General features: G+C 51.4%; 1 protein-coding gene across 1 annotated transcript in view; it reads left to right on the top strand.

Moving 5' to 3' along the window:
• The window catches only part of Igfn1 (immunoglobulin-like and fibronectin type III domain containing 1), a 39,696-nt gene extending 27,567 nt beyond the window's left edge, over nucleotides 1-12,129 (top strand). The window contains 12 exon segments of the mRNA XM_005348494.2: nucleotides 181-305; nucleotides 913-1,054; nucleotides 1,391-1,690; nucleotides 2,306-2,605; nucleotides 3,113-3,286; nucleotides 4,257-4,385; nucleotides 6,249-6,551; nucleotides 7,358-7,446; nucleotides 9,161-9,356; nucleotides 10,128-10,427; nucleotides 11,287-11,613; nucleotides 12,116-12,129. Of these exon segments, the coding sequence (XP_005348551.1) occupies nucleotides 181-305; nucleotides 913-1,054; nucleotides 1,391-1,690; nucleotides 2,306-2,605; nucleotides 3,113-3,286; nucleotides 4,257-4,385; nucleotides 6,249-6,551; nucleotides 7,358-7,446; nucleotides 9,161-9,356; nucleotides 10,128-10,427; nucleotides 11,287-11,613; nucleotides 12,116-12,129 (2,399 nt within the window).
• The last annotated feature ends 464 nt before the right edge of the window (nucleotides 12,130-12,593 follow it).

Below are 12,593 nucleotides of genomic sequence, written 5' to 3'. Positions count from 1 at the left end.
GATGCTCTTCATCTACTTTACAATTATCTCTGTATCAGCGTCAGCCCAGGTACTGGGGAAAACAAGAGACTGGGCACTGGTTCGGGCTGAGCCCCGTGGGCAGGACCATGGAGGCCTTCCAGAATTCAATGCAGGCCAGGGCGTAAGAGGCTGGACTTTGGGGACTTTGTGTCTCTCCAGGCTCCATGGACCACTTCTCTCAGGGTCTGGTTGATACAGAGGTGCAGCTGGGGGAAGCTGCTGTACTTTCCTGTACCCTCACTAGTGACCTGGGACCTGGCACCTGGTTCAAGGATGGAGTCAAGGTATTGACGCCTCATCCCTCCATCTTTTCTTTCCTAACTAATGTGGGGGGGGGGGGCAAGGAGCGTGGCAGAGCAGAGATGCAGAAGGAAGAGACTAGGTAGGGTTTTCACTCTTCAATTACTAAATTTCTACTCTGAGAGGTGTTTAAACAGCTGGAGTGTGGTGTGTTCAAAATAAACACATTATAAATGTGTTACTTGTTCCAGCCTTGACCCAGCCCCTACTGGCCTCCCTCCAGCCCAAATGCCCCTCTCATGAATTCCACACACCCTTGAAGGCCTTGCACAAGTGCATCGTCTCATCCTGACCAGCTGGGCTCACTGGTCTCCTAGAGTAACCTCTCTGCCCCGCCAGCACGGCACAGTGATGTCAGTGAACTCTGACCCCTGATCCCTGCTCTGCTGTTATGGTATGTGACCTCGGATGAGTTTCTCAGCTATAAAATGGAACTTCTAACAGCACCGATCTTGAAAGGTGCTCTGGAGAGTTAGAGGGGGTGCGAGGCACAGCAGCCAGTAGTGATGATCATTTAGTGCCCAGGGCAGCTGTTAGGAGCAAACTGGACAGGGTAGGAGCGGCTGTCTCCATGGTGATCCTTGTTTCCAGCTCCCTGCCGGTGATGGGGTCGTGTTTGAACAAGATGGGCTCACACACAGGCTGATCCTTACCCACGTGGAGGGGACCCAGGCTGGGAGATACACGTTTGTGGCCGGCAGACAGCACACTGAGGCCAGCCTGGCTGTGCAGGGTGAGGCCCAGCCCTTCCCTGCCCCATAGTCTCTGCATCAGCTGAAAATGACCCTCTGTGGAAGCCCAGAATTTGTGACTTGTCGCCAATATCCTCAGATTTTTTTTTTTTTAAATGAAGCCAACCCAAGTCTTTCTCAACCCAATATCTTATCTCCTTCTTTACCAGGAAGTTCTTGGTGAGGTCTGACCCTGGCCCCTCCTGCTGCAGACAGCCCATTCCCTTTGCTAGTCCTCATGAGGTGGGGTAGGGAATTCCTTCTCTGGGCTCTTTCCGAGATTCTCAGGGTCCCAGGGCTTGGTTTTCTCTGATTCTTTTGTTCTGTTTTTTTTCCAGATCCCCCCACCATTGCCCCAGATGTGACAGAGACACTGAGAGAGCCCCTGGTGTTCAAGGCTGGGAAGCCAGTGGTTGTGAAGGTCCCCTTCCAGAGCCACCTCCCTGTTCAGGCTGTGTGGAGGAAGGATGGGCACGAAGTGGTGGGCAGCAACCGCAGGGGCGTCCAGGTGGCTCTGAGGGATGGCTACACGCGACTGTGCCTCCCCAGTGCGAGCCGGAAGGACAGTGGTCTGTACAGCGTGACACTGAGCAGCGAGGGAGGCTGCGTGCAGGCTGAGTTCACCCTGCAAGTTATAGGTGCTAACCCTGCCTGTTCTCCACCTGAGGCCACAGGGCTCTGTGGTCCCAGGCCCTCCCCGGTACTTGGTGCAGGCCTGGGGGTGGACCCTGCTATCCTGACCCTCATTTGCATGGTAGTTAAGATTCAAACCTCTGCTTGCTTACATTGCTGTCCCCAGATGGTCCAGGAAGAAGAGTTTAGATAAGCCAGTGCCAGGTTGGTGGAGTACCTTGTTGAGTCTCTGTGAGCTCTCATATTCCAAGTTCCGGGGAAGATGCTCGGTGGAATAGTGGCCTCCAACTTGTACCAGTAAAGTTGGATCGCCTATAGCAGAGTGCTGAGCAGGAGCCTGTGCTGCTCACTGAATGGGGCTGGGTACAGGTTGGAGGTTCCATGGTATCTCCTAGGGCAGGACTGGGGAAATAGAGACCAGGGACACCTTGAGACATTTGGAACCTCCTCGTGAGCTGGCTCCTCACCTCTGCCTCTGGCTATGTCAGAAACCATGCATATTCTGGGGAGTCCACCCCTTTGCAGGCTTATCCACCAAGGAGGGGTTAGTAACACGCCCCCCCCCCTTCCCCAGTTTCTCTGACTCCTTTTTCCTTCTCTTCCTCTCCATGGGTCCTCAGACAAGCCTCAGCCCCCGCAGGGACCCCTGGAGGTACAGGATTGCCACAGAGCAGGCATCTGTCTCTGCTGGCGGCCCCCAAAGGATGACGGGGGCCAAGCCATACAACACTACTTGGTTGAGAAGAGACAGGCTGGAAGGAGCACTTGGCTGAAGGTGGGAGAACCCCCACCGGACAGTACCAGCTTCACCGACACCAGCGTGGAGCAGGGCAGGAAGTATGCCTTCCGTGTACGGACTGTGACCTCAGAAGGAGCTGGGGATGCCCTGGAATCTGAGGAGGTGTTGGTGGCTCCTGAGGGTGAGAGACCAGGCGACACTTGGACAGAGGACTCCCTTGCCCTCTCTACTGTGCCCAGAATACAGGCTGAGGGGTTGCCAGTTGTGCTTGGGGGCGGGAGGGCTTGAGGCCTTCGTAGAGCACAGTGGATACTCTTTACTACAGCTGATTTTGGGATCTAGTAGCCTTTTAGAGCTCTTTCAAATTGAGACACACAGCCACCCCCGCCCCCCAGGACTGCATATTGGCCAACATCTCTATCACACACCCCTGTACTGGAACAAGCTATCAGTGAGTGAGGTTAGGAATCTCGTGAGTGGCTCCAGACTCCAAGGCCAGGGAGCGTGCTCTGTGTCATCATCTCTGTCCCGGAGCAGCCAGAACGGTGTCCTAGGGAAAGCTGGCTCAGCACTGGAACTCCTGGAGAGTGGCTGTACCACCAGACTCCCCATGCCTTCTCCAGCACTACGACCTTCCATGGGCTGGTGCTTCCCTCAATCTCTGCTCATTGGCACCCTCTGCCTTCAGCTCTCCCAGGGCCCCCGTCTGCCCCAGACATCTTGTCGGCCTCCAGCCAGAGCATCACTCTAACATGGGTGGCACCGCGGGGCCCCGGCAGTGCCCACATCTTGGGTTACCTGGTTGAGAAACGCAAGAAGGGGAGCAACACCTGGATGACTGTGAATGAGCAGCCTGTGGCAGGTGAGATGACCTGGGGGCCTCTTCTCACTGACCCCAAGTTGCCTTAAAGCCCCTCCTGGTTCCAGACGGGATCCCTCTGCATTGCTGGTGCTGATCAGTTTAACACAGTTGCTTTTCAGCTAGGGTGGTTTTGTCTCCATAGGGGACATTTAGCGATGTCTAGAGCTATCTATGATAGTCACAGTTGGGTGGAGAATACATAGTCCTGACAACTTGTATGAAGAGGCTAAGGATGCTAGTGAACATCCCACCCCCAAACTCCAGAGAATCATCCAGAAAAGTCTCTCAACAGTGCCGAGCTTGGGATCCTCTGGGGTAGAAGTCTCAGACTGGAATCCAAGGTGAAGTTGTCCTCCCTGGCCCCTTCACTTCAGGCCTTGGCCACGGGCAGCCCACTTCCTCTGCAGAGCTCAGCTTCCTCACTGATAACACAGATGGACGTGCCCTGACCTTGTAGTTAGCATCCCAGAAACTAGCTGCTCCCTGAGATAAGGAAGAACCTGGAAAAGACTTAGGATGGGACAGGTGTGAAAGACGTTTCCAGAACCCTGTGCGTGTCTGTGCTCTGTGTGTACCAAGACGGGGCTAGGAATAGATTGTCAGGAGTCCTGCAATGTCCATGACACATAGGAGTTAAAGTCCCTTGGAGTACATGTCTTCACATCTCTAGAGCACCATTTAGTATTTATGTATTACAAGTCTGAAGCAGCATGAATCAGAAACAACAAAACAACATCAAGCATCACCCAGCAAGGTTGTGGCAGGGACCGACAGGACGGGGATGAAAACTCCCTGACCACTGCTCTGTTCACCTTGGAAGCAGCTCTGTCACACCTGGCTGGTGCAATGCTACGCAGGAGGGTTGTCTTAGACCCCATGCTTGGTCCTCTTCTGAATTTGGAGGTGCTGAGCTATGGCCCCATTTCCTCATCCCACCATGGGTGACTAAAATGGGGTGTGGTCTCTGCAGAAAGGAGGTGCACCGTGGTGGATCTGCGGCAGGGCTGCCAGTATGAGTTCCGGGTTAGGGCTGTGGCTCCCTCAGGCCCCGGAGAGCCTGGGCCTCCGTCGGATGCTGTGTTTGCTCAAGATCCCAAGAGTAAGTAAGGAACCAATTGAGGATATGGGGGAGGGGTGTGCAAGGTATAGCTCTGAAACTGTGAGACAGAAGTTCACAGGGCAGAGGCAGTCCAGAGGGAGACGGTGAAGAGGGCTGGGAGTCAGGGTCGAAAGGCCACTAGGATGAGATGTATCTTAAAGGGTCTAAACTGAATTCAGATGGGTCCAGAGGCCAGACATGAGGACTTCCCAAGATCATGGTATCTGCTGTGTGATACAGAGAAGGTCAGTCTCCATGTTAGCCCAAAGGTGTCCCCCACCCACTAGTGGGCGGTCTCATGCCTGGGAAATGGGTGGCAGGAAGCTTCCGTTTTCTACCGAATTCATGTTGTTCACCCCTTGTAAGGTGGCAAGCATTGCTCCAAGAGCTAGGTGCCCCATCCCAGTCTCTGTCTTCAGTGGACAGACAGCCTAGACCAGCTTTCCCCTATCTGTGGTCTCAGTAGCATCAGAGATGCCAAGAAACATTCTCTGGACAACAGAAATACTAAAGGGTCTGACATTAAAGACAGGTATGAGGCCAACCTCTCACGCGTCCATCCCCACAAGAAAGACACCTTGGTTCAATCCCTTCAGCTTCAAGTAGAGAATACTTCTCATGAAACCCCTATTAAAAGCTGTGCTCCAAGACACAGAGTTTAGAAGGTTTAGCTGTGCACCTCATAGAAGCCTGCTGGTCAAGTCACCAAGGCAATAACACACTGGAGGCACTTGTGGAATCAGCTGTGTGACTGACTCTTGGCACAACTCCAATAACCATAGACTATTCTATAAGCTTACAAGGGATGGGGAGGCAAGCTAGCCCATGTACTTTTCCTTGCAAACAGACCAGATCTATCTTGTTTCACCACTGATCACTGGCTCTCTCACTAGTCGTGGGGAATGCAGCAGCCACAGCAGTTGGCCGTATCTTCCAGACCTACCATGAGCAAAGGCTGTAGACAGGAAATGTCACTTGGGATCATTCTTGTAGAATCTCAGGCCCTATGTAGTGAGGCACACCTGCAAGCCTCGCACTAAGGAGCTGGATAGGTGACACACGTTTTAGATAGACAGATACATACAAACATACGTACATACATACATACACATATGCAGACAGGTAAAAGGAAGGAAAGAAGGAAGGAAGGAAGGAAGGAAGGAAGGAAGGAAGGAAGGAAGGAAGAAAGAAAAAAAAGAATGAATATCTTGGGCTTCACCTCAGAACTCCCAAATTAAATGTTTTTTTAATGAAGTCCCTCAATGATTTGAGTACATATTCAAGGCTGAGAAGCACTCCCCCAGACCAGTAGTTTTAAACATCACCACATGCTTAGAAATACTAGGGCTTCCTTACCAATCCTGGTGCCTCTGCTGTACCCAGGCTAAATAGATAGAGGGCTGGTATCTCACAGAGAGTTTAATGTACATCCGGCCTGGACAGCCAGAACACCACGCCACAGTGTTATATTCAAACCACACACATGCCATGTCTTTTGCTTGTCCCAGGGGCCCCATGGGTAGGCAGAGCTGCTGCTGTTCCCGTTTAACAAACGAAGAACGAGAAAGCCGTGCTGGTGTTGCTCCTAGCTAAGAGTCACAACTCAGCTACAGACATAGAACTCCAGACCCCAGAAACAACGGAGCACAAAAGATTATCAACTAAAATACCAGCTTTCCAGGATAGTTAGGGGTTGGCAAGTTGGTGGGTGAGCAAAGGAGTTAGCTAGGGACTCACACGCAGAGCTGGGATACCATGCCAGTTCTAGGGGTTTCTGCAGAAACCCCTAAGTAAGAGAAATCCCAAGCCCCTGGCAGGAAGACTCCCCAGGGGGATCTGACACATTCCTGAAATCTTGACCAGGACCTCCAGGGCCTGTTCGGGATCTCCGGGTCACAGACACATCTAACACCAGCGTCACCCTGAGCTGGACGAGGCCAGACACCCAGGATGATGATGAAGCCCAGGGGTTTATCGTGGAGTTGTGTGGCTCAGACAACCTTCAGTGGAGCCCATGCCATGTGGGCACTGTGCCAGGCACCTCCTTTACAGTCAAGGGGCTACGGCCCCAAGAAGGCTACTTACTGCGGGTGACCGCAGTTAATGATGGAGGCCACGGGCAAGCCACTTGCCTGGACTCATTGGTTCACGCCATGCCTGCTGCTGGTGAGTGTCACCTCCTTCTCCACCCTGAATGCTAGTGATCCTTCCTGAGAGGCACTGCTGTTCAGCCATCAGCTGCCTTCTTACTAGAGGGATGGCACTGAGCCCTGCGCCAAGTGCACCTCTCTTAGGACTGCTTTCTCATTGCAGCCCCGTCCTACATAGTTAATATTTTTGATCCCTAATTTTCAGAGATGGAAACAAGGAAAGGTCCAAGATGCTTTGCCCAAGACATCACCATTGTTATGACGCAGGGCTAGAATTGAAAGCAAGTGGCTCCAAGGCATGGGCGTTACTTAGAGGCGGCACATGCCCAAGCTCCCTGTTTTTGCGAGTTGATTGTGTTTCCCTTTGGGCCTTAATTGCTAGAAGTAAATCCTCTCTCTGTCTTTCTGAGCTGTACTAACTCGCCCTAGCGGTCACAGAGGCAATAAAAAGGCAATTGTAATGGAAAGCTCAGAGCTCCCGAGTCCAGGATCTTAGACACTTGTCCTGGCTCTGTCCCTAACTTGATGTGACCAGGAAGGTCATTTTCTGACCCAGGTTAATGGTATCTCAGACAACAATGTAGTTGTCCCCGGGATCCTCGCTCCAAATACCCTGCAGACTAACCCTGGTGGCAGCCTTGTCTGTACTTCTGACCCTCTCAAAAGACTGCCCCTGTCAGCTCCTGGTGTTTCTCACCCATGTCCCTTTCCAAGCCCTCTCTATCTGGCCCTTACACTGGCTCAGCCTTCTGTCTACATGCTGGGTGACCTGAACTGGAAGCCACTGTGGAGAGAGGTAACAAGCCATTTTGTGTGTTCTAGTCTTTCCCAAGTTCCTCATGGACTCCAGTACAATGGATACACTGACCGTCAAAGCTGGGGACAGCATTCGAGTTCCTGTCTCCTTTGAAGTGAGTATACCTGGAAGGGTGTGTGGTGGGGCGTGGAGGCCCCAGAGGAACCAGAAAACTAGACAGTCTTGGGGATACCTTTCTTCCTCGTTCTTCTTTAGCCCTAGTCACAGTCGTGGGCTTGTGTGGGAAATCAGGCCCAGTGCAACGAGGGTAGGAAACCTCCAAGAAAAGGGTTCTTAGAGCCACAGCTGGCATCAGCTTCTTGGACGCCATTCTACTTTCCTGTACAGGATACACTCCCCTCTAGTGGTAGCTTCTGATACTGCACCTCCACATTAGCTCACCCCTCCCCTCCCCATCATTCATCTTAGTCTGGGGCCTACCCGAGCCCAATAGGGTGCATAACCATTTTTGTCTTTAGAATGTATTTTTATGCACATGATCGTAAGCCAATATCAGCAGCACCTGTCTGTACATACAGTAACTAGTGTAGTAGTTAAAAACACAAACTGCTCCGTGTCATCATCCGTCACTAGTTTGACTCCGGACAATATCTTATACCTCTGTGTTTAAATGTCCTCATCTCTCAAACAGTTTGGAGATGTTTCATCCCACCCACCCCCCCGAGCTGACCAAAAGGCTGAGACAGTGATAGTAGTAACCCAGGCCTGTTCTCTGCGTTTTCCGTGTGGTGCTAACTCACAGCCTGAACACTTAGGATCCTGATCCCTCTCTGAGATCAGATATACAACGTGGAGAAATCAGGCCAGGCCTCCCTGCAGTTTGGCCCTTTAGACAATGTGGACAGTTCTTGCTGTGAGTACACAGATCTCAAGAGGAAAAGGAAAGCAAGCTGGGCCCCAAAGACAGAAAACACAGACCATCTCCTGGGGAGGGTTTCTCTAGAGCGTTGCCTCCTCATGCTGACCCTGGTGGAGACTGTCTTGGTGGCTGACTCTCCTGCTCTCATTTTAAACTGTCTCTCTTAAATGTCCCCACAACCGTAAGGCCCACCGTGCTGCCTCTGGCATACAGTATCACCCCTCTTAATGCCTTTCCCACCAGAATCCTTGATCGTGACCCTTGTGACGAGGGTTTCTCTCAATTAAGCTCAAGGGCAACGTCATGTCAGCTCCTTCCCTGAACCTGCCATCTTCTCTCCTTGACCGTCATCACAGTTCAAGGCGAGGCTGCATCTTCTACTTTCTGCAGCCTTCCTCTCTCTTGTAGCAATTTCCAACTCGTCCCCTAGCTTGCTCGGGCACCGGGGAGGGAGGACTCCTTCCCAGTTAGTCTCCTCTCACTTCTACCCCATAGCCCATGTGAATCCAGAGCTGCTGTACTGTCCTAGGAACATCTAACATGGCAGCGTGCTCAGAGAGAAATCTAGATGTCTGCGTGTGTGGGACTGAGGGTCAGCACAGTGTCACGGAGTCTCCGGGCTAAGCTTCCCTTCCTATCCCATCATCCCACACACCTACGGGCTAACCCCACACTTCACACCTCGTGTGTGTGTGTGTGTGTGTGTGTGTGTGAGAGAGAGAGAGAGAGAGAGAGAGAGAGAGAGAGAGAGAGAGAGAGAGAGAATGCATGTGATATGAAAGCAGGAAGAGGCTGATATCAGGAAGATACAGTGATAAATATGCAATAAAATGTCACAATGAAACTCATTATTTTATATGTAACTAAACAATTTATTTTATTTGAATAGACACTTTAAAAAGACAAAGAAACTTTCTCTTCTCAGTGTGTCTTTGCTCTTGTTTCTCAGGCTGCCCCCATGCCTGAGGTGACCTGGCTGAAGGATGGCTTACCCTTGCCCAAAAGAAGTGTGACCACCGTGAAGGATGGGCTTGCCCAACTTCTGATTCCTGCAGCTAGCCTCTCGGACCGTGGCCAATACACTGTGATGCTCAGAAACCTACAGGGGAAGGAGGCTGCCTACAGCTTCTCCATCAGTGTGGCAGGTGAGGCCAGCTCAGCTGTGGACTCTCACCAAGGCTGCAGCTGACCTGGGCACAGGACGTTGTCCTGAGCATGCAAAGTGATCACACAGCTGACCGGATGTGTCGAAGGCACAGCAAGCAGGGCAGGAGGAGAGTCCCAGAAAGCCCCTGTTGTTCTTATCCATACACATGGGGACGCCACATCCTTGCTTCTTCCCTATTCTTCTTTTGGGTTCCAAGAATGAATGTGGGTCCCACCATTGCATCACTGAAGGACCCCATGGGAAGACCATGACCCTTGTGCAAGTTAAGGTTGTCCCTTCCTGGAGTGACTCTCATTCCCCAGCCCTGAATAGCCTCTCATTTTATAAAAAAGAAAGAAAGAAAGAAAGAAAGAAAGAAAGAAAGAAAGAAAGAAAGAAAAAAATGTGAGCTAATAAGTATTATAATAAGTATTCTTTAGAAGTCATCTGTGGTGGTGAGTACTTATAGTCCCAGGCTTGGGAAACTGAGGTAGAATCCAGAGTTAAGGATAGACTGGGTTATGGTGGGTGAAACCCTGCCTCAAAAGAAAAAAAAAGATTATTCTTTGGGGGAGATTTTCCACTCTATAGAGGAAATTGTATACCCAGACTTAGCTCCCTCTGGCCTCTGGCCTGCCTGGCAGCACTGCGTTCTGCAGGAACCCCAGAGAGCTTGGGGGCCTGTAGAAGACTTAGCAGAATTTCTGTGGCTCCTCTGAAACATAAGGTCTCTGTCTCTCTGTCTGTCATCTGTCTGTCTCTCTGGCAGCATGCCCACAGGCACCGGGACCCGTCTCCCTGCAGGAGAATGTGCCAGGGACAGTGACGGTCCAATGGGAACCCTCTCCGGATGAGGCTCAGGGCATCCCCTTGTACTATACAGTGCTGATGCGCTCCTCGGCTCAGGGATCCTGGTGTGAGGTGGCCAACCGTGTCCACACCAACCGCTTCACCCTCCTGGGGGTCCTCCCTGGCCATGACTACCACTTCCGGGTGCTGGCCAAGAATGAGCTGGGAGCCAGCAAACCTTCAGACACCAGTCAACCCTGGTGTGTCCCTAAGCAGAGAGGTAAGGATCCCCCAAAAGGGAGGAGCTTAGCCGTCTGCCTCTATGCTTACGGTAGTTGGCTGGGTGGAACCAGGGCATTTCAGTCTAGTCAGACAGGTAGTGGTCCTCCTGCTACCTGCCCAATGCCTACTTGTACAGATGCCCACCGCATTGGATTCAGGATGGGCGCCACCCCCATCGGCAGAGTCAGGCCGTGGGTATTGGAATGTCTAGAGACCTGTGGGTAAATTCTCAAAAAGAAACTGTGAAAAATAAGTTAAAAATAGAAGTTCAGAGCCGGGCGGTGGTGGCGCACGCCTGTAATCCCAGCACTCGGGAGGCAGAGGCAGGCGGATCTCTGTGAGTTCGAGGCCAGCCTGGTCTACCAAGGGAGTTCCAGGACAGGCTCCAAAGCTACAGAGAAACCCTGTCTCGAAAAACCAAAAAAAAAAAAAAAAAAAAAAAAAAAAAATAGAAGTTCATATTTCTCTAAAAACAAAGTCTATTTTATAAATAATATTTATAATCTTTAAAGATATAGATCTTTAAAGAGGTCACTAGAAAAATAAGATTACAAAGCTAGCTGTATCATTTCACTTCTCAAAAATACAAAAATATCTGGAACATTCTACACCAAAATGTTGGTTCTAGTCATCTATATGTATGTTCTGATTTGTACACAATAAATTTAAAAGGTTCTAATAATTTTAAAAAATTAAAGCATAACTTTAGGAAAAGGATAAAAAGAGTGTCGGTTTGTACGGATGAGGTGCGGGAAGTCTCAGCTTCTGGGCCATCGGCAGACGGCGGACTCTCTGGGTCCCAGTCAGGCCTTCCTGGCTCTTTAACCATCCTTCCTTCTGTCCTGAATTCACCACAGAGAAGTTCACAGTGAAGGCTCCAACGTACCGGGAACCCAACCTGAGCCAGAAGCCCCGCTTCCTGGTGGGTCTGCGGGCTCACTTGCTGCCCCAGGGCTGCGAGTGCCGCATGACCTGCGCCGTGCAGGGCTCGCCTCGGCCCCGCGTCACCTGGTTCAAGAACAATCAAAGCTTGGACAGAAACCCCGCGCTGTACAGCACTGACATGCTGGGTGTGTGCTCCCTCGTTATCCCCAGTGTGTCCCTTAAGGACAGTGGCGAGTACAAGGCTGTGGCCGAGAACCCACTGGGTCAGGCTGTCAGCACAGCCACCCTCATTGTGACAGGTAATAATGGCTGCCCTGGCAGGGGAGCGCGTGGGCATGAGAACAGAAAGGGCCCGTCCCCTCTAGATGACTCGGCTGGTACACCATGAGACTCGGATTCCTCCCTGCCTCTATGAGTATTCTATCATGTATTTAAGCCGACCATCACAGAACCTCCTGGGGTTTGATTTGCCCATTTGTAAAATGAGATATTGACTACATTATGGGCACATACTACCCAACTAATTGTCCCCACGTGGCCTGGCACATGTCTCGGGATGGGATTTAAGATACTTGCTCTGCAAATGCTTTTGCACCTGTGTCAGACAGGTATTTAAAAGAAGATGCCTAGTCTCTGATAGGTGGGCTCCTTTCAGCAAAGCAAATAATACATGCTGATAAGAAAACGCTTTGGTGGCACTAGGTCATCCCGTCACACCCAGAATTGCAGTCTTCACAATGGGACAGGTGTGGCAGGGACACTGCACCTTCAGGATCATCTGACATATTCCCTGTCTTACAGAATACAACTCCTAGCCCCACTTGACCTGGAATCCTAGCCTTGCCCCACCCCACAGCCCTGAGATGGATGTCAGCTCTCTGAAGCTTTACTTGTGATGCCCACACTGGCCTGGGGAGCCAGTCCAGAACGACAGTGGATGTTCCTGTGTGAGGCAGGAACAAGAGGGCTTCTGGTGAGATGTGACCAGAAGGGCCAAAGTCGATGGGGGAAGTAGAAGAAAGGTGGGGGGTGTGGTATTGAGTGGAATCACTCTGGATGGAGCGCCAGAGAAAGTGGTCCACGGGGTGGAAGCTGAGCTCACTCTGACCACAGGAAAGTCATGGAGGATGGAGGCCTGGGTGAGGGCATCAAGGATTTGTGTATGGAATTCTCTGTTCTTCAATAAAGCAGCAGACTAAGAACGGTGAGTTCTTTGCAGAGTGTCTTAGGGATGGTAGGTTGGAGGAAGAATCCCCAAAACAAAGGCCTCTGAACGGAG

The sequence above is a fragment of the Microtus ochrogaster genome, chromosome 6 (genome assembly GCF_000317375.1).
Source record: "Microtus ochrogaster isolate Prairie Vole_2 chromosome 6, MicOch1.0, whole genome shotgun sequence".
In the NCBI taxonomy this organism is placed as follows: Eukaryota; Metazoa; Chordata; class Mammalia; order Rodentia; family Cricetidae; genus Microtus; species Microtus ochrogaster.
This window is presented reverse-complemented; position numbering and strand designations above follow the sequence as displayed.